This window comes from Varroa jacobsoni, unplaced genomic scaffold (assembly GCF_002532875.2).
Source record: "Varroa jacobsoni isolate VJ856 unplaced genomic scaffold, vjacob_1.0 scaffold_341, whole genome shotgun sequence".
Classification (NCBI taxonomy): domain Eukaryota; kingdom Metazoa; phylum Arthropoda; class Arachnida; order Mesostigmata; family Varroidae; genus Varroa; species Varroa jacobsoni.
The window spans coordinates 54,409-76,255 of NW_019213243.1; the positions used below are offsets into that span (position 1 = coordinate 54,409).

At 40.2% G+C, this 21,847-nt stretch overlaps 2 protein-coding genes across 10 annotated transcripts in view; one reads left to right on the forward strand and one right to left on the reverse strand.

Annotated features, from left to right (window-relative positions):
- The first annotated feature begins 1,733 nt into the window (after window positions 1-1,733).
- On the forward strand, window positions 1,734-11,854 carry Naxe (NAD(P)HX epimerase). 3 transcript variants are annotated; one of them, XM_022831613.2, is made up of 6 exons: window positions 1,734-1,836; window positions 3,903-4,001; window positions 7,954-8,325; window positions 8,664-8,838; window positions 9,118-9,361; window positions 9,855-11,854. In XM_022831613.2, exons 2-6 carry the CDS (start codon window positions 3,953-3,955, stop codon window positions 10,086-10,088), a joined length of 1,074 nt encoding a protein of 357 aa, XP_022687348.1. In that variant the 5' UTR covers window positions 1,734-1,836; window positions 3,903-3,952; the 3' UTR covers window positions 10,089-11,854. The 3 variants fall into 3 exon arrangements, with proteins under 3 accessions (XP_022687348.1, XP_022687349.1, XP_022687350.1); XM_022831614.2 differs by having other exon boundaries at window positions 1,761-1,851; XM_022831615.2 differs by lacking the exons at window positions 1,734-1,836; window positions 3,903-4,001 and adding an exon at window positions 7,238-7,334.
- Window positions 11,855-17,917: 6,063 nt separating this feature from the next.
- Window positions 17,918-21,847, reverse strand: part of LOC111259518 (uncharacterized) — a 46,713-nt gene continuing 42,783 nt past the window's right edge. For 3 of the 7 annotated variants that reach the window (XM_022831597.2, XM_022831590.2, XM_022831595.2), the window contains 5 exons: window positions 21,181-21,520; window positions 20,779-20,906; window positions 19,683-19,929; window positions 19,093-19,295; window positions 17,918-18,974 (listed from right to left, as the gene is read on the reverse strand). In XM_022831597.2, the coding sequence (XP_022687332.1) occupies window positions 19,111-19,295; window positions 19,683-19,929; window positions 20,779-20,906; window positions 21,181-21,520 (900 nt within the window). In that variant the 3' untranslated portion in view covers window positions 17,918-18,974; window positions 19,093-19,110. The other 4 variants (XM_086967930.1, XM_022831594.2, XM_022831600.2 and 1 more) reach the window with 4 other exon arrangements.

The following is a 21,847-nucleotide window of genomic DNA, read 5'->3' on the forward strand; positions in this document are numbered from 1 at the left end:
GAATTAGCGATTAACTATGCATTTTGTTAATTTCAAGATTTTGTGGCAATTTTCTCATGAACTTAGATCATTTTTGCTAAAATGAAGAAAAAAATTTACAAAAATCGGATGAGTTAAAGCGACTATCTCAAATTTACGTTAGTCCTTGTGTTTTCATCGGTCAGTGAAGGGCTGAAAGAAGCGCTCTAATCAGTAACTGGTTGACGCGTGGACAGTTGGTCTAAGGGACCATCATGGAACAAACGTGCTACAGATGCCTCGAGTTTCTTGGAGACGACGTTATCAAGTAAAATCACTGCCAATGGAAGTTACATGCGATCGAGCAGGGAACGTCTAAAGACACCGGCGTGATGTGGAATTGTCAAATATGCACGCAGTTACGAGATGGCAAATCGGTCATGAAATTGCCAGACATACTCGTAGATTCCGACTTTTGCAATTTCGTGCAGTCTTTATGCAATCGAGTATCTACTTTAGAGCGTATCTTCGCGTCGAACAAGATACTTAATGCTGACATTTCGAAAGTAGGAGGATGAAGCGCGTGTTCTTATTGTCGGAGACTATCTTCCTAAGGAGAGCTTGAGAAAGACATTATGGACATTTTTCCGCAAGCAGCCCCCATATTATTCCAGACATTTGATAACGAAAATATTGAGGTTGTACTATAGGCAGATGAGTTCTTGAACAACTGCGTCCTTCCAGCAAATATCATTCTTCACTACGGCCACGAGAGTTGTCTTACATTTAAGCAAAATTACCTCCTGAAAAAAATTCTTCAGCTGTCAGAAAAGCTAGGCAAGCAGAACCCTTTGTTATGTTTATTGTTCGTCAGCATCCCGGAGCTGAATTTATTTTGTACTACAACAAGTGAAACGATCATTAAACTCAAAGATTGTGTGAACTTCATCGATGTCCGCTACGTTCAGGAAATCATGCTGGAAAGCGGATACTACTAGTATATAGAGCTCCCATATGTATCCCACAAAATTGTACACCAAGATCTGCGAAGAAGCAACAAAGGCATTGTCAAAAAAATTGAGCGCCAGTAACATTCGAACACGCTGGGAAGCATTTTTCTCGCGCAATAGGTTTAATAGATTGTTTGGAAGTTTTTTGACGGGTGAGTTACATGACGAGAACTATCAAGATAATAATATACGTGACAAAGACGATTTAGCCTTTACTTCTTTTATAGAAATTCTTTCGCTGTTTACTTGTTTTGATGAACCTGACACGAAAGTTCTACCATGTTGGTCGATTCTGTTTTTAAAGCGATGAATTTCGTCAACATCGTCGTATAATAATTGAAAGAAATCAAACAAATTCTATCAGCCAGTTTCGCGCAGTGAGAGGCGGACCGAAAATGAACGATGGCCTCAGAAAAAAGATTGTCATACCATATCAAGGTTGCAATCAAGAACTTCAGTAGAAGAGGGGCAGGATCCTACTCTCTCAACCTACCAGATGTTGTTTCACCTTTATATTACTTAGATTGCTAGAGAAAGTTAACTTAAGTTGAACTTGATTTACTACCTTTTCAAACTTCTCTCTGCTTCCAAATTACTATACTGTTGTCGAGAGCTTATCTTCTTACACCTTTTTTATTAGAGTAGAATATGGATTTCAGCATATCTGAAAAGAAAAGTTCAACATAAACAGCATCATTCCGTTCTTTTATATCCTTTTTTCTTTCACTGATGCAGTCGGAAAATGCATCCATTTGCTCCAGGCGTTGTCTTTTTACTCTACGCCAGCGCCTATCATAAAGATGCAGTCAAACTGAGGTCAGCTGTTCGCGCGAAGAACTCAGCAGCCTATGGTGCCGGCATTAACTTTGTAAGCAAATAAGTTGTACGTTGATTACTGCGTACGTTTATTATATAGAACCAATTTGTTTTAAGATTATCTTGTTGTTGCACTCATTATGAGTCATACTGTACAAGAGATAATGGCAGTGATCATTATAATACAAGCTCCATTGTTTCGAAGAGCAAACACAGCAGGTTGGCGAAGAATGTCCACTATACCGATTAAATGTTATTAACTTTATATAATTTAGCATTATTGTCTCTTGATTTGTATCGAATACCGTTATGTAAGAAAGTGATGATTGTTTTCTATAAGCGTTCTGTTGAAACAAAGGTACAGTTGCCGATCCGTTGACTGTCATCTCGAAACTTGGTTTTGAGATAATTTATTAAATTCAGCCGGACAGCATTGCAATGAAAGTACTCGATGAATGAAGAGTAAGCCAAACCGATTACTTTAACCGATTGGTTGATATAAGTTTTAGATTCTGCTACCGGTTGTCGCCAGCTATAATTTTTTTTTAAACAGTAAAAGTCTACGGCACAATTCAATAGTATAGTGTATCTGCTTCTCGGCGGAGGCACATAGCATAGCTATCGATTGAGGATGTGGTGATTGCGTGAGGGTATTTATGAGTGAACGACTGAGATGGGCTAGAAGACGAGGTCCGAAGATAGGCTGAGTGATAGATGAGCCATGACAATGGGCTGCTGTCTCAGTAACAGTTTACTGGGCAATGTGTTTGCCTGTTACTCTCGGATATACGTGGTGGTCTAGGTTCCAATTCGGCCGTAGACGTGCTTAGTTTCCCGGGGGGGTGTCAGCCATTTGATAGAATTGGTAAGAGCGATGCCGGACGTAAAATTGGAAACTTGAATTATAGATAGTTGTTGAAGGCACCTATTGTGGTTCCTAACCACACGTGGTAATAACCTAACGTGATATTACAAGGATTCACAGCAACGATTGATAGTGTTTGTTGTCAGGCAGGTTTGGTGTTGATTCAGTTATTGAAGACTATATCAATGAATGTCATGTCATGCCATCGACTGAGTGATTAAACTATTGTACCTTTTTGTTTAAGATGGCGTTTCCAATTTGTCGCGTTTTTCAATACGCGTATTTATATTTTAGTTAATTCAGAAGATAGGGAAACTCCACTCGTTCATTGTTTGCTTTGATCACCGAACGCAGAAGTAAGAGTCATTTTTTAGCTTCTTTTTATGATTGATAGGATTTTTAATACATTCGAAAATATATAGCTTTTTTAAATATTTGCATTTCTCTTTCATTCAACACTTGAGGTATGGGCAGGCCGGCAGTGCTTCGAGACGTTTGGGGTAAATTTTAGTTTTATATCGATATTCCAGTTCCGAGTTACTCATTTGCTTAATTCACTACGATATGATATGAAATGAAAGAATGCCCAGATTAGTACAGAAGAAAAAACAATTTAAAAAAATTGGCTTATTTGAGCATAAATTTAGAAGGATGTTTCGAGTATAAAATGCCACGTTTAATAACACTAATATTATTGAACATGTAGATTCTCTTCAATAAACAGACTGCATTAAATACGTACTCGTGTCCTAATCGGCGGTGTTGAGAGGATAAAAAAATTGGCTTGTCTTTTTATGGTCCTAATATTGACATTTTGGGGGCGGGTAAGGGTAGGACGATGATCCACGTTAATTCTGTTCTAGCTATGAAACATAAATAGTTGCGTATGCCAATTTATGTGTTCCTTTTTCAAAGGCACTAGTAAAACTTGCGATGTACTTGCTGCAGTATATTTATAATACGTTATTCACGGTACGAAATTGTGTGCAAACAAAGAAGACGCATTGTTTGCCTCGCCAGACGGCGTTCATTCGACTATACGAAGCTTAGTAACAGCTACGTCTTTACTTATCATTGATCAATCATTTGTTACAGTAGAAGCATAAATTGTATAACAGTTCCGGGGCTTCGTATTATTGCACAATTGCAGTGCACGAGGAATACGTAATACATAATGTCCTTTGCAAGCAGGTGGGATCTTTTCAAACGGGTTTCTTTAGAACTATTTTTAACCGTGTTTTTTTTCTTCTTAGCCGCAAACGCCTCGTGACACTAGAGCTGGCTACCAAATCTCAGCTGTGGTATGAATTTCCTATCAACTCTGCGCTGGGTAACTACAACTGGGAAAACAAGTACGTATGTCGTCTAATATTGAAGACAATTTTCTGCCAGGCAAGAACGGAAAAACAATATTCATGATAGTTCATGTTTATTACGATTCGCATACATGAACGACTATGCTCAGTACTTAACAAAATTCAAGCATGTAGTTGGTGGCGCATCAGCGACATCTGGTGATCGATGGTCACATTTTTAAGGCATCGGAACCAATGAGATTATTGGCCAAGTCGATAGATAATTTAGAAATTTCACTAAACCTAGAGAAGGCCTCGCCAACCTCATGACTAAGGTAAATTTTTGTGCCGATATTGCATAAATTACATGGTGATGTATTAATTATCTAATTAGTAACTTTTTTCAAAAGGTCGTTTTGCAGCAATGAACTCGTGCCGTTGAGTCAAACAGCTTCGTTTTGAGCTATCCCTTTGTGCCAAGTATATTTTACCATATACTTGAGGTAACTTGTGGCCACAAGAAGAGTTTCAAGTTAACTCCGAAAAACTTCTCCGTGCACTGCTATCGATAACTTCCAACAAAAGATGTATTAGTTTATCGTATTGTAATGTAAGTGATCCAAGAGCCAATCAACAGTATACAAACCAGTTAAGCAATCGGCACAACCTCGCACACAAAACACGTCGTAGTCGAAAGGATTACGTTTACTTACGGCGAGTTCGGTGAGACCTTTAATTAAGCTACCGGGCCATAAAATGTCAGATCGACAGGCATCCTGATAGCTCATTACAATAATTATAGAAATATGACTGCCGCCTACCAGATCTAATCAATATGTCACCAAGTCACTACCGTAAGTGTACTAGTATGTAAGTCGTACGAAGCAGCTAAATACTAATAGGGTTATATAGATTGTCACTTTGTTTTTGTTCTTTGGCAAAAAACGCTGTGTCTGTGGGTACGCCGATAAACTATCATTACATCTCGATCATGCAGACGTTGATGCAACGTTATACAATAACGGCAACAAACGGAAGCTCAGTGTAGAAGGCGCATTGGATTTCTTAGCACCTAATCAACCACATATTCACGTCTTCCCGCTGTCCCGTAGCCTTCAGTCCCCGATATCAACAACAACAACGGTCTCACTTTCGTTATCCCTTGTCACTGCACGTTACCGGTTGGCTGCTGAAGTAGAACAGGATGCCCTCCCAGAATAGCCTTTACTCATAGATCCGAGAAACGGTCTCAGGGAGGGGTCGGAAAGGCAGTGAAAATTAGGCAATTAATGGGTTGGTGGACGTTCACCGGGATGTTCGTGGTGCAGTGGAATGTTCAGTGGATTGTAACGGCCGGGCATTGCTAGCTATCATTGCTGGGCTCAGGCCATTTGCAGCTGGCTATTCCTCCATGCCGCATTGTCCGTTGTTGTTCTGGCCACCTCTTCCCACAGACTTGGCAGCTTCCCAAAGCCATGTCGTTTTACCACACGGCATAACAACGTCTCGCGTTGAGGGGTTGCACGAGCAGGAGAGAGATGGGGATTCGACACTGCCGCCCCTGATCAGACTTCGATCGTCCCCTTAGTCCCCTTAGTCGCATCGTTTCAGGAAGAAAAAAGCTGAGATTGGTGAGCATATTTACACGATCGGTCCCCATGCGGAACACGCGAACAGAGTAGTATCTCTACCAGGACGAAGTTCTGTCTTTTTAACACTGCTTGAACGGACCGCTGGCAATCGGCGAATACAAGCTTGTGTCTAGTCTGTGCGTCGGCGTACTTGTCTGAATTAATAATATATATTGAAAATATGCATGTAATGCGTGTGTTTGGGCGTGTTTCTTTGTGTCTACACATCACAAAGATACTATAGCCGCCACCGATACCTTCTACTTGCTCTACAAAGGGCGCCTTAAGCAAATGTTTCGTGAGCTCCGTAGCCAAGCTCAGCTTCTTACTAATGTAAATACTAGTGACATCATATACGTGCTATGCGTGCGTGGGTGCGTGCATGCATGTGGGTGTATGTTTTGTTGAGCAACCTACAATTGTGCAGAGTGGAAACACCGGGCGTGCGCTTTTAACAGCAGAAATGATGATCTCTGCGTCCGTTCGCTTTGGCGTAGAAGTTGACCTAGAAGAAACCTTGATTAAGTGCGCACCTTAGGGTAAATCTCAACGCTGCTAACTATACTCGCGGTTCAAATGTTATGAGCCGCATACGACGACGAGATGTCCCTAAAATCATAACCAGTAGATCGCACCTAGTTTTCCAACTGGGCTGGCTTAGTCGCTATCTGATTGCTTTTGCTAACACGAAAAGCTGCAGTTCTATCACATTTGTTTCGGCCAAGCGGTCAATTTCGGATTTGAGATCTGTTCCGCATCTATGATTTGAAGGAGATGGCAATGTAATTGACCGGCTAAGTGAAAAATTGGCTAATTACGTTCAAGGAGTTACAGAATATACTGTAGAGTGCTTGGAGAGCACACGAGGTCTGTCTAACAATTCCGCTGACGAAGCCAGGCGTTATATGAACTATCATGTGTGATGCAGTAACTACTCCGAGTCTTCGCAGAAAAATACACAATAGGTAAGTTCTGTTTTCAGTGGTTCGTACCTCTGTTCCAAAATTTGAATCCGCCTGCTTACTGGTCTAACGAGGTGATATGTATACCTCGATGCGACCAACCGTTGTTTTGAACGCAGTATATTGGCGTGACATGCAATCTGACATCGATCACGCTATAGACAGAAGCGGGTATAAAGTTATATTAAGTTAAATTACCTACAAAATGACATTATACAGTCAACTGTTTTCCCCTTTTAGCGCACCGATGGTTTATCGGTCGGGAAAGTGCACTAGAGTGTGATTATTATGTTGAGTATGAGGATATTATACCTCAGCGGTGCGAAGAGATCGCTCTGGATCCGAAATAAACAGATTTAGTAATCTATATGTGCGAGCGTTCACGCCTGTCTTGCAGAAATGAAAGCTAGTCATACTAGACCTACTGACGTACGTGAGTGTATCTATACTAGGCTTCTTTCGATAAAATGGACGTTGTGGCTTTTTCAAACTTTAAATCTAAGCTTGGCATATATCAGGAATTTACTTGTCCTTTTCTCTATTTAGTATCGACTACTATCGATAATCGATTATCACTCGTTGCATGTTTCAGTTATGGTACAAATTATGCCTGTGCATTGGCGAAAACCGAACAAGACATTTGACATCAATAAGAAGACGCATTCGCCAAATCCACAACCCACGCTCCTAATTTCTGGTACATAATTGCTGGTTTTCGCAGCTTATCGACTCAATCGATCAACGAATTTTCTACCGCTCGAGGTTTTCACCAACGTCCGATGGCCGACCGGGTCATGGTAAAGGCTCCATGTCTTCCTGGGTTTAGCAAGCTTCTTCGAACAGTCCTATTGGTTTTAGTAAACAAATATGCCGCACTAGTTCAGTAATTTCTGAACTTTACAAAGAAGAAAATGGAGCGAGGGCCGAAAGTGTACCTTTTCAACCTGGAATCTCCATATTTTGCAGCCTGAAATCGACGTTAAATATCGCTATTGCCTATGATATAATAACAGATTTAGAATTTAGATTCTAGACAGAAATAGTGAAAAGCATTCAGAATTCTAAAAAAAAAGAGAAGAACTTCTGGGGGATTTAAACCACTAACTTCATCTTAACAGCACGAAAGTCCAGCACCTTTAACGAAGGTTCGTTAAAGGTTCGGGCTACCTGAGGAAAAGGTTCGTGAAAGGTCTCAGAGCAATTCTATGCGAACAACATAGTTTCCTTTCACTTGTTATTGAATTTTATAATATATGGTATTGTTTTCAAGCAGGAAAATTCGAGAAATGTGGCCCTTTTTTTGTGTTACGCTCGGCTTTCGCTGCAGTGATTAGTAATTTTTACGGCGTGTTAGGATATCACGTTCTAACGCCGTTCATAATCCTCTCTTCGTTAACGTTTGTTGGTTTTTTGCAGGCGGCACAATCCGGCAACGCAGCATTAACAGCGAGATTGCCACACTCTTACGTTTGCAAGCCTTTTCTTCCATATCTTGTAAAAATTTGCATACTTCACTAGGTTCGTCCAGTCTTATTTGCACCGCTTCGTCCTTTGGCCTACGAACGCCTTGCTTAGCAACGTTATTAACTCTCGCGGCAATTAACCACGGGTCTTCTGGCAGCGCAATATTGCCCATCGCGTTTGGTTGCAACTTCTCTTCCATCATGTGCTCCTTGTCGACGAAGAGTTCACTTAACGTTGCGATTCCTGAGGACATGTCCTTCCTCACCCAGGACGAGGCTACCAAGATCGATGTCGAATTATTTGACGAATACGGCTTTACCATCGGTAATGTATCAATATAGAAAAATACATTGATAATGTATTGAGGCAGATTTTATACTGTGTATACATTTCACTGAAACCTAACAGGAATTCTTTGCTTACTAATACACTGCGAGCATTTAATCAGTAGTTCTTATCACTTTTGAAAAGCCTCACCATTTCTGACGCATACGTTACAGTGAACACAGTGACCTGTAGAATTACATTGCTAACGTGTTACGACTATCTGAGCAAACCTGACAATCTTATCCGAAAATTCATTTCCCTTTTTTCGTCTATCGTCTCTACCCATAGTTTGGCAACTATCTTTGTCTCCATTCTATATTTTCCTACGCTTGTAGATCAATTGATGGAGTTAGCTGGCTTAGCAGTTGCAACGGCGATCGCAAAGGCGTATCCACCAAACGCAGTTCAAGGGGGCTCCGGAAATGTTGACAAATCTTCTCCATCGGCACCGAAAGTACTCATTTGTGCTGGACCGGGAAATAACGGCGGAGACGGACTCGTTGCGGCTAGGTTTGATAATAGATTATATCATGTTCTTCTTAGCTGATCTCTTTTTCGAGGTTGAAAATGCATAGGTACACTATTTTGCAACCTAGATCACTATTCAAAGACAGCCTTCTTTTCGACTTCGTTCGAATTAGTTTTGTATCGTCCTCTTAAACGAATAAATTATATCGTACCAGACATGAATTAGTAAATGAAGGTTCACTGATGGCCTCTTAACTCTAGCCAGCTATTCCGTATGTCCATTTGAATAGGTATTGCTTGTTCGAATCTCGTTCCTTTCAGACATCTGAAGTGGTTTGGCTACGATCCGTGTATATTCTATCCAAAACAGCCTGCCAAGCCTTTGTTCGCGGCCCTTCGTCGCCAATGCGAAGAAATGGAGATTTCATTTATGAGCTTCCTGCCAGATGCGACTCTGGTCGACCAAAACTTCGCGTTGGTAGTGGACGCTTTATTTGGTTTCGGTTTCAGACCGCCCGTACGACCTGAATTTGTTGAAGTGTTGCAAAAGTTGTGCAAATTCAAGGTTTGTTTATCAGCTGAATTCTTTCCCATAGAACCTGAGTCCGAACACTGCCTCGAACCACGCCTAGTAAACAGAAAATAACCTGTTCGATAGAGCACTCTTTACGTCAGACTTAAATTTTACAGTTTATCTTCTTACATTCATCTTACATTCTGAAAGTCTAGACAGGCAAATGTATGTACTGCGACATCCAGTTCCTATAAGAGATTTTGCGTTCCAAGCTTATGCTGAGCTATCGTTTGAACGCGGGAAAGCTGGGATGATATATGGCAACGGACTAAAACCACTATCTACAAACGAGAGGAATGGCTTTAATATTGATAGTGGAAATGTCGTGACCGTTTATCTAAGTAGGATTTGTTGTAGCGTTTATTAGCGTCTTAAAAATTATCGATAAACTAAGAAACATACCCTTGTACAGTTTTAATATTCGCTCAGTTCTTTTTCTCCGTGATAGCGGAATGTTAATACGCGCTTTTGTCTCTGATTCCAGACCCCGATCGTGAGTGTTGACGTGCCGTCGGGTTGGGACGTCGAGATGGGGCCACATGCCGATTCAATCAAGCCGGCCATGGTCGTATCACTTACAGCGCCTAAGAAGTGTGTCCAGAACTACAAGGGCAAACATTTTCTCGGTGGGCGATTCATACCCAATTCACTAGCAGCTAAGTACAAGCTCCGTTTACCCACGTACGTCGGAACAGAACTTGTAATCCGACTGCAATAGAACTTAAGTGAAACTACTTAACTAGCCCCGTCGACTGTCAGCATCTCCTGGTTGGGGTACTTCAGCTGCATAATGGTCTCACAGAGTCGTGAACACTACAACTATCAACAAATCTTCACCGTATCGAACAGTGCCAGCATGAGCTAACTAACTGTCGTTATTTTTAGTACTCGTGCTTAATGTATTCAAACGTATATCGTTTAATGTAAGAGCGGTTGATCAGCGTGATTATTGATCGAAGTTAATGCGTCCGGTATGCTAGAGTTATATGGTATACTGAAAAGGCAAAGCCCTGACAAAAGTCCACTTAATCGTTCCGCTTGCAAACTGTGTGTATAGCGTCAGTAACTGGCACTTACTATAGCTGATACAATACTCGATTATTCAGAGATCTTGTACCAATCCAAAAAATAACGATGATATAGAGTTGAAAGTATGCACAACAGTCGTCGCTTTGTTTATACTGGGTCTTCTGTTTGTCAGCTTTGCTCTATGTTAAACGAAGACTAAATCTCTGTTACATTTCTGCTATTTTGTAAAAAACGGAAACTCGGAAGAAGAAATTTATTCTTATTATATCGACGATATATACATATATAACGAGTGGCTATGTCGATAGACAACATCATCAGGCTGTCAACATACGCCAAATGCTATTCCACGACGACTGAATAATCAGTAAAAAATGTCGTGCTTCGTAACATGCTTTCATTGGCTATTAAGGGAAAGTGTTGACCCGTTCCCTAATACCGGGTCCGCCGTTGGTCTTGAATCAAGTGACTGGTGTTACTTAATCTTTAATGAAGGTTTCGATGATAATTTGCTTCATTATCGTAACATTAAACTATAGCCTCGAGTGTAGGAGCGAAAAACCATTTTTTGATATATCAGAAAAATCTGGGGGAATCCTACCCGGATACGTCGTTCCTAACAGTCCGTTCCTTTGGCAACACGCTTTTCCCTGCATCTGTCATAATAGGCCCTTGGAAGCTGAAAAAATTAACTGATATTGTTTAGTTCCAGTTTCCGGTGCGGCAGAGGACGACCAGTCTCAGATTTGGTTATGATGAGATTTTAGTGCTGTATCGGTAAATGAAATAAAAGGATGTTGTGTTCCCGTCGAAGTTTGAAATACTCTACTTATTGTCTAAGTTAATCACGTTATATCAATCAATAGACGACACGCATGGATTTAAGCCACACAGCTCAACTCTGATCGTAACACCGATAGATCGGTATATTGTAGACGCGTTGATCAAAAAATCTTGTTAATTTAACTTCCGTTAAACGAATGTCGACTTCCCTAACTCATAGGATTGAAATATTCAGTATGAAAAATAAGTTTAACTTAATTCGAGTACGTTACATTTTCGGGCTAAGCGGTGTCGTGCACCCAGTGACAAGAGATTGCCAGCTGAAAATATGGGGAGTTAGAAAATAAGAATCACGATGACTTTGAAAAGAAAATCTATGAAGAAAGCTATTGACGATGTTATCTACAGAGTGTACATATATGTACCTATTATATCACTAATCTTGCTCATGAATCAAAAGATAAGCTACCTGTGTTTCTATTACAGAAAACTGTTAGCTTCAAGGTGTGAAAACAGACTTAGATCGTAGCACTATGTATTGGAAGTTTGATGATGATTTATTTGAATGGCCTGTTTATTCACTCTAAAATGTAAATTTGCTTTTTGCTTGGTACGATTTCTATGACACCGACGAAGGCTACGACTACTAAATAAAGATGAAGATCGGTATTATTGCAGATTTGTTCTTCATTATGCGGTAGACACTAAAACAAAAAGAAACCTAGTAACATATAGCTACTTCGTTTTATATAAGCGCAAAAAACATTGTAATAAACCCAGCTATAGCCGATGCGTTTTGTGTAGTGATTGGTTTGACCAAGAACGCCAAGGGGAAAACGACCTACAGGGGGGAATATTTATCTCAATTTAAAGTACCTCTACATGAGTATCTTTTAATTAGAATCTATCAGCAGGTAGCAAAAGACTAAATGGTACCTTCAGGTCATATTCGTGTAAGATAAAGGTTTACTTGTTTACTTGCAGTTTTGTTAGTTATTGGTGATTATCAGCTTCATTTTAAACGGAAGACCCTTGCAAGCTTGTTGAAAAAACCTTTTTTCAAACTCATGTCGAAGCTATTCGAGGGCCTGAGTGCGGGGCTCACCATGATACAGTCTACCAAGCTCAGAAGTAGAGTAAGTAAGTACGAGTCCTGTTTAATCATTCAGATTTAAGGCCCTATCTGATCCGGTCGGTATTGAGACTACTGTCTCTTCACCTGCTTACATGCTTTCAAACTGTCAAAGACCCTACGTTACCGTTGATTTCCAATATATTCTCGTAGATCCCAACACGCTAGCCATGGCATATGTTTATTATTGTCAATCAGGACAAATGCTTTTGCTTTCAGTTCATCAAACAGGTGGCCTTGTCGAGGTTCGCTATAGAGCAAGAACAGTAGGTATGAGCGACCCGCGGCAAAGGGCCGCTGGTGACGAGTATACCCGCTACTATGCTATGATTTTATTCTAAAGACTTCCGGAACGCTGAGATCCTAATACTATACCGCCGAACGCTATTACCCCATAATACCGTAAATCTTTGTGGATTGAGTACGATGTTTCGGCATTCGGCACCAATTAGGAGCATTGATAAAGCATTTCACCAAGTATAAACGCACAGCTTTAAAGAAGATTTCCACAAAATCATATTTTATGTTCCGACAAAAACACGATTGTACACCTTGTTTGCAGTCCAATCTATTTTATGGTTTGCCTCTATTTGAGAAACCGTCAACGGCAGTTGGCTGCAGACAAGGTTGGACTCAATAAATTCGACCTTAGAAAGATGCGTATCGCAGAGCTCCAATAGGTTATTGCACGCAAGGTGATCACTTGCGCGTTGTTAAGCGTAATTCAATGTCAAAACTTTTATCCAAATGAAGAGTGAACATGGATTCTTTAAACTATCTTCATTTGTTAATGCTGCCACTTCTATGCCACGACTGTTAAGAGGCGTTGGTGATTTCTTCCCTGCAGTCCTGAAAGGCTTGGTCTTTCCGATTTGAATGCCAAGCAAACATCAAACGGTTAAAGGTAACATTTGGTGAGGGATTCATCAAGCAGTAGTTTATAAATGACATTTTGCTAACGGCATTTTTAAAAAAAGACATTCGCATTATGCAGATATGTGCTTGCTCAGAGAGCGCTCTCAAGCCTTTTTTCATCACCTAGAGGTATTTAGTCTAGCGAACTAGTTTCTACAGTTCATTCATTCATTTCGTCTGCAGCAGACTCTTACGGGGAAGTTTACGCTAGCGTTGCCGTTTAATTGCCGGTATCTGCCACAAGCTTATAACTAAACTTTTGTATAGATAGGGAATTGACGATTCTTTAAGCCAGCAAATCACGCTGAGGTTCGATATGTAATAGTAGGCAAAATAAACAATTCTTGTCAAGCAAGCCTATCGTGGGGGATAGAATAGAACCGTTTTTCCGGACGGAAGGAATATGTGGCGACACGCTATGCAGTTTGCTATATGAGACTATTTTGGGCTTGCCATAAGAAGATTATTAAAAGAAAGTTTATCAGTGAGAAACGGCTACTATGCGTCCTAAACTAGCGTGACTTACGAAGGACAACTACACAATTGATTGGGCCATCAGATAAGCGATCATCATTTGAGCGTGCTTAAACCGTAATATGGTACGACATCGGAACTGACACGCTAGTTCCGTCGTTCATATTTAAAACGAGCACACGTGGCCAAGATTAGCAGTGATACATGCAGGTAGACCCATATTCGCACGCATAGGAAATATCGTTAAAAGAAGGAAATTCGCACCATTTACGCTTATACGGGTCCACTCGCGTGAAACGACACGTGGCAAAAACAAACAAAAAGCTCTACCGGCGAACTAAGTTTAGTCGACTGTTGTTTTGGGTTTTTGCCTTAGTAACTCGAAAAAAGCAACTCCCTTATGTCTCGCAGCTGTAAGGTTTGTTAATACTGAGGTGAATAACAATTTGTTTATAGGAACTCAGGGGCCGGCTGAACTTTCATTATCATGTTAAATAAAAAGGACTAGACACTGACTGCTGCTGCTTCAGTGTTCCTTTTTGTACTCCTGCTGCTAACTGTTTGCAGGCAAGGATTTTTGTGATAAATAAGTTACTTATTTTAATAATATGATATTCGATAACTTAAAGTCTCGTAACAATTCTCAACAACGAATTGATTAATTATTGCGGGAGGGTAGAATTGGTTGTTTTTGCTTCGAATCAGAGGGTATAGGTTTGAGGTACAGAACTGAGGCAGTCTGACGATTACTGATAAATCGAAACATTTATGCATGCAATCTTTATTGCATATTATCTTTAGTCGTTTTAAAATAAAACATTACCGAACTATTAATTTAAATGTAAGAATAACTTCGAAGAAACGTATGTTTATGCGTCTTTTCGTCTCTGTATACCAACACCATGTGCATATGCAGAAACATATTTACGACAAAACAAGTATCTCAGCGAGGCCAGGCTCTGCAACACCTCACCAGACATATTCGAGTACCGAAGCTATTTTTTAGACCATTCATACTCCTCGGAGTTTATAGTTAGTCTGGCTTCTTAGCAGCAGCGTCATGGCATGCTAGTGCTCCGAACGCAGCAGAACCTTGCCAATTATTCAGCCATTGCAAAGATATCCAAACGCCACTCAACACCCCATCTTTAGAAGGCATATGGCGTCACTCTCATGCGCAAGATCGGGATCGGCCCCGAAGCCAAGGTCCAGGTGAGCCTATCGACGCTCTGTTATCTTCACGTATGTTTCTAATAATAGTTGAACAGGGTTCTCCTGTGAGCTATATGTGAGTTTGCAATCGTAGAGTAGCAAGTATCCGCAACAAGTAATACATGGCGGTCGACATCCGTTGCCTCATAAAGGATCTGTGATAGCGACGGCAACGGCGGCAGCCTCCAAGCGAACTGCAAGGGTCAAATGCCCAGTGCGTTTACCTATTGACAACACAGCCGACATTGATGCAACGTCCAGCCATCGTAGAATATTACTAGGAAAATTAGTACAATGAATCTATAGCTAGGCGTAAATCAGCGCAACCGTCTAGTTAGGATCCACTTATAATAATCATCCCATTTATTTTTAGTGTACGTAATTGTGTACGACTCGTCGTTACATGCTGATTGGACGTTTCAGTTTCAACTAACTTAGTCGATCTAGCGTGAGTAACTTCATCGACGTTACTTTAGATGTATTTGCACTAATAGTGCCAAAAGCGGTGTTTTCGTGGCAACGCCTGGGGCAAGTTCCTTAAAAAACAGAATGGCAAATTGCAATCACGCATTAGTCTCGTGTGTGTACTTTTGAAGTACTACTTTGGTAATCTTGCTGGACATTTATAGACTCTCTATTCAAGGATTGCATAGCAATACGTAATGGCACGGATAAGCTTCTTACGTACATCGATGCAGGACATTGGAATAGAATACTACCGTGCCGCTGCTGCTGGTGCTGCTACTGCTCTTTAGAAACATCTTCTCTGGAGAGAAAACTATTTTTGAAAGCTGAAAACTTCAACTGGGTGCGATCCATCATTGATCACTGTACCTCACTGTATATAACTGAACAAGTCGCTCTAAAAATAGAAAATTACTTCGACACTAAGGACTATACTATCTACACGTGCAGCGTTATTCTCAGCTTTAACAGCCAGCGGTTCTATTCATGGGATCTCATTTGTCCCCGCTTGTACGAAAACTTACGATATGGTTTGAGATTGTATTCTCAGACGCGTAGAGGTCGTTGTATTTAAAAATTCATATATATATATATATTTGAGGTTTGTAAGAGAGACATATAGAACTTCGCATATGGTTAGCAACGTTTTTTTCCATTTCCAATAACTTGTTTCTCATTTAATGGCTGCCAAACAAAATATATGGAACTAAAGTATTTATCAGAAGTACTCGTATCGGCACACGTTATGTTTGTCATCAAGGGTTCCAAGCCAGGAGGTTAGCTATCTAATCGTGGCAGCGGAAAAATATGATTGTTCGGTCGCACAGATCTTAAGCACACTTTGTTCTCTTGCTATATAGTGATACGGTCGGTTTGGTAGGCAAACGAATCGAAAAAAAAAATCATTTTATTATATAAAGAAAGCAAATAATAGTAATAAATAGTTGAAAAAAAAAAAACTTTTTTTAGTTGTTTCCTTATCAGGTAAAGAGGTAATCGATAAATCGTAAGAAAATAACAGACATTTATTATTTTTTACGGAAGTTACTGCAAAATAACCTAGCGACATTTTAGGCTAAAAAATGCAGGAATATGGCACTGGGAAGCTTACGTTTCACAATTACCTTAGCAATACCCTTTTATTATGATTAGCTCTATGGAATTTTGAGAACAAACAGTCCTAGGCCCGGGAGACGAATCTATGGGTTCGTTTTCCAGCAGATTCGGGGTTCCTTCCTAGGATTCGGGGTTTGTTAAAATTAATTTTGATAAAATGCCTATATTTACACAGTTGAATTGAAGCATCTATATCCAGAATCTTTGAGGTGATAGAATATAGTTTGATACAGTATGAAACATAAACTTTGCTTTTTTCATTGAATCAAGCTAACCCTTAACTAAAATCAATGGTGCTATTTTGAACTTTAAGCATAAAATCGTCCTTTGATGCTACATCATGTAAAACTTGAGAAATATATCTTTGTGTCTAGCGCAATGCTTTGTAACGACCAATCGAAATTTCTTAGACCGATTTTCGCAGTCGGAAACTTGCGTATTATGAATAGTTCTTTGGAGTTCTCATTTCTAAAAATATATAAATTAATGGTGGGTTTAGCGAGCCGTTTACTTATTTCGAGATTCATCCATAATGTATAGAGTGTGAACGATGATGGCGCATAGCACAATATCACGCTTGCGATATCGTGGAAATAATGCTTTGGATACGAGAATGTGGCGCTAGTCGAGAAAAAAAGGGCACCAGGTTGTGGCAAAAAAAGGCAGAGTAGTCAACTGTATAAAATGTATAATTATTTTATTTTTATATAGAAACGTTAACGCATTTATTCAAAGCTACTCTCGGACATTTATATGGTCATGGGATTTATATGGTCACAGGCTCTGAATCTGAATAGGACATGTTCGATCTTAATACTTCGAACTCATATTTCAAACACGTCTATTCTATCCTTCCATAAAAGAAATTAAATTATATGTATATTATTAAAATTATCATGCACGACGTCTAAAAACGGTACCACATTATTAGCAATACCGATAATAAACGTCGATTATTATTAGTACTTGCGGGCTAATTAGCGGATTATAATGCCACGTTCTATTAGGTTCTAATAGAACGTCTATTAGGCGACCTTCAAGAAGAAGCTTAGATAAACACGCCATAGGCTCCTTTTTGCTTAGTAAAAAGAGTAACTCGTACCGAAAGGAATGTAATGTGTTTAAACATTAGTATACTAGTAAACTGCTTTGCATATACGTAAACGGCTCGAATTGTATACCTGTCGTATTTTCAACATTGGAGGGCATCAATCAATGTTTTGTATAGAATGCTATAAGTTCGAACGTTAGCAGAAGTCGCCTCAGGTATTTAGCCCACTACAAACGTTCCCGTAACTAGTCGTCGTTGAGCGCGCCTAGCCTGTGCTTACCGGCAAGAAGCACCGTTAACTAATTTTTCATAAATTATATCAATCTATATTATTACTTTTGCTATCGTATAATAACAAAACGTGACCGTATTCGTTTCTGAATAATTTTTATGGATCTCCCATTTTTTATTAGTATGATTTATGATACATTCCTTGGTCCACTAGCTATTCCATCTATCTATCCTATACATTTTATCACAGATAGACGTTTAAAGCAGGTATGCTTACATTATATGTACACGCACAGAGTTACCCTTAGACGCCTTCAGTAATTTTCGAGTTTCGTAGCCATTGTCTCAATTTTATTCGTGCAAAATTACTAGTCTAGGATGAATTCCAGTTGAAGGATGTCTGACCAAAAGGTCCTATTAATATTTGACCTTTAAGTTTTTAGTTGGCCGGAGAAAATGCCCATAGGAACTTCCCGAAGCTCGCACAATAATGCGATCTTTAATTTAGGGAAACATCTATAGCTTTTGCCCGCAACAAAAATCCCATTTCAAAAACAAGTTCAACACAGTATGAAGGATGCTTGTTCACTCTTAAGCCGTAGATTCCTATCTTAACCGCCTGATTGGTAACCTTTCTGCAATTGCTCTCTATAAACATACGCTCAGTCGATCTCGTGCTTGTGCAAGTATTAGTGCCGGTAATATACACAAAAAAATTTGGCTATTAATTCTAATTAAGATGAATCGGTCAACGAAATTGGCTTCAGCTACAAATAAATATTGCGATTGACATAGCGTATATATATATATGTGCATATTAATATCGATATATATAGCGGGTTTGATTCCGCGACCAGGTGCGCTATGTCCTAGACAAAGTCTGAATTGACGCACTGCCGCTGGTGGTATCCGTTCAGGCAGAGCAGAGTAGCAGCGCATCCTGTGTCCTGCAATTGCCTAGTACAACCTGGCGATTGCATATGAAACTGAAGGATCGATGTGGTAGTCAGACGAGTTCCTTGTTGCATTGCGCTGGTATGATGGTTTTCTGGGTTATCCAAGGAGGAACCGGGCGCTGACTTGGACACTGGCGAAAAGCCGGATATCGACGATATACTTTTTTTCGAGGCTGGACGTAAGTGGGCGTTCTTGGCAGCAGTCGAAGATCGCGCACCTAACTCAGCCCTACTCGAGGCCTGCAAGGTATGTATACAAGAAGAAACATGTTTCTTTCATTTAAGTTGTAATCCATCATATTCTACCGTAGCAGAAATAAGTCAAGCGAAACATACGATTGCCGCTTCAGATGCTCACCCAGAACTTAAATTGATGTCACGTAGTTTTAGCGACAACGAAGAGAAAGAGCAGCTCGAACGCTAACAGTGGGAGACCCTTCAAAAAGGACAGTGTTAACCTAGGTCGATCCAGGATTGATCCTCCTTCGATTATCCGAGAATTTCCAGTAGAACTCGCAGACGAAGCGTCATGCGACCTGCGAGAACCCAAATGTTCTTCCGCTACGGAGAAGAGAAGGGATTAAAGATATAAGTACTTGGAATGGGTCACAAGATTGATAGGTTGAGTGAGGATAGTGGCGTTCCTTGCACGGTATTTGAAGCAAACTGCTAAGATTTCAACTCAGTGGGAAATTTATCTGAAACACTAGAATCGCAAGCATAGATCATTTCAGCAATCGCAATTTTCAGACACCTTCCATCAAGAAATGAAAAAAAAGTCTATGGTGTTTCACGAATTATGTAGCAATTTTTTTCACAACTGATATCAGCGCCGCTAATTTACATCCGCACTCCCCTTTGTTTTTTCTACTACGGATTTCTAGTCTTGTTTATTCACGCATGCTATATAAATATATACACAGAATTTCACTTCACAGAAAAGCCTACCTTGTAAAACATGGACATGGACGGATGCAGGGCTAGAATCAACAGGAGCACACGTATACCGGCCGGAATGCTCTGTAGAAGCCATATGAATAAGCAGGCGAGATATTTGTGTCCAGATCCATTTATGGCGATCCCCAAGAACCAAACCTCTAACCATGTCTGATGCCAACTTAGAGGTGCGGACCTCTTCCGGAATCGAACCTGGACGCTCCATAGAGACATTTACGTGTCTTTCGTAATTTATTACCTGAGAATTACTGATTTGTTATTTATTCATCTGATATTTTTTTCAATGGCAACAAGAAAACCTTTGGCTAAATAATTTTCTTTTACGAAAGCTGACCGCGAACACCAGAAAGGCGGCAGTATCAGTCACCCTCAATGATATCCTATGCGAGATTTTGGTGCGTTAGGCACAATGGTACAGAAGCAAACGATGACTCTTCTTATGTAGTTCTAGATATTTTTGATATTTTTGTTTTTTCTTTTCAAATCAAATACAGGCATTTACTCTTCATGTAGACGTCGTAGAGGTGTACTCTGTATGCTGCATAAGCAAAAAATGCTCATAAATAAAAGGAAAATAATTTTCCCTGAATGAAGCTTGAAAGCAAAGTGCATGGTAAATGTTTTAGAACCAAACTTAATGACGTTTTTTTAAACCTACGTTTTTTGGACTTCATAGGTATTTGGAATAATACAAAGAGCTGATCTAGAAGGCGCAGGGTTATCCCATGTAAGAGAGGAGAATTTCCAACGGTTTAAATTTAATCAGTGTGTGCCTGCAGATTTGTCACGTACTAAACACCTCTTTTATAGAAAAAAATGCCAGAAAGAGCCGATGCCAAATTCTGATTATCTCGTAAACTATACAAATCTACGTCACTTGTCGATAAACATCGCTCTTTTTCCGCCCGAAACCAACAAAATTCTGTCACGCAACGGCGTTCGAACCATAGAAAATGAATGCAGATCCGGATGTTTTCGTGTAATCCTTATATGTAACATATAGGCCATCTTGGACATATGTACAGCACTGCATTGCTACCGCTATTTGTTCAGTAGTATTAATTTGTATTTTCTGTCTTGTGCTAACCTTATCTTGGTGGTACCAGAAGATGTGCGTTAAGGGCTGAGGGCAATCGTGAATAACGCAGGTCAACGCGATTGTACTTCCGCTGTTCACGTACAATTCGGGAGCTTCAACAATCTGCGCGTGAGGAGCTGAAAGTTTAACAACAATATAGAATTATTGTATCTTGTTAAGTCGCAGAGCAATTAAGCTAACTTCGCTCGTGATATATGGTATACAAGGTGCCTTGTCGTTCTACCTTCGTCATGGATTTCGGTTGCGCCATAAGTCTTTCGTTTGACATTATCGAATGTAAGATCAATTCGAATACCTTTCATTAACGTATAGCTCACCAAATACTGATTTGTGCCAACGTTGCCTTCGAGACCATAAATGCTACCCCTAATAACTAAGTAGTGAACTTACCAAGAACTATGAGATTGATATGGGTGCTGATTAATGGATGCTGTGTGTTGATCTGGCACTCGTACTCTCCTGCGTCGGCTATGGTCACTCCACGAATTTGTAGCATCCAGTCTTCGGTTCGATCTGGGGAACTCGTGCCTCGGTCTGGCGAATGCCACGCACTATGTTCGGTAGTAGTCGCGGCCACGATCGAATCGCTGCCACGGTTTGCTGCTAAAGGAAACGTGAACGTATCTTTGCCCTGTAGAGTTCTCGCACTCGACGAGAACCGTTCGTCGCTTGTATACGTAAGCGAACCAACAGTGAGGATGTGATAATCCGAACGGCGTAGCCATGTTACCTATAAAGCAAGACAGAACCTGCGTGAGAGAAGCGTGACTGGCGTATTGAAGTTGGATCCCAAAATACGCATACGTATATAATTCTAACGAGCACATTTCTATCGCGCCCTTTTCAGGGGTCATTTTGTATCATCGTCTACGTAAGACTTAGCCGATTTTTCTATTACTCGCGTACGAAACACGACGGCGAACTATGCACCTGCGTTCTGTCGACGTCTTTGTGTCACTTTAGTCTTGAATTTTACCCCTCTGTATTTAGCACTAAGGTATGCCTATGGCAAGCGAGGAAAATCAGGTAAGATTTGAGTGCTATGGCGGCCGATAGG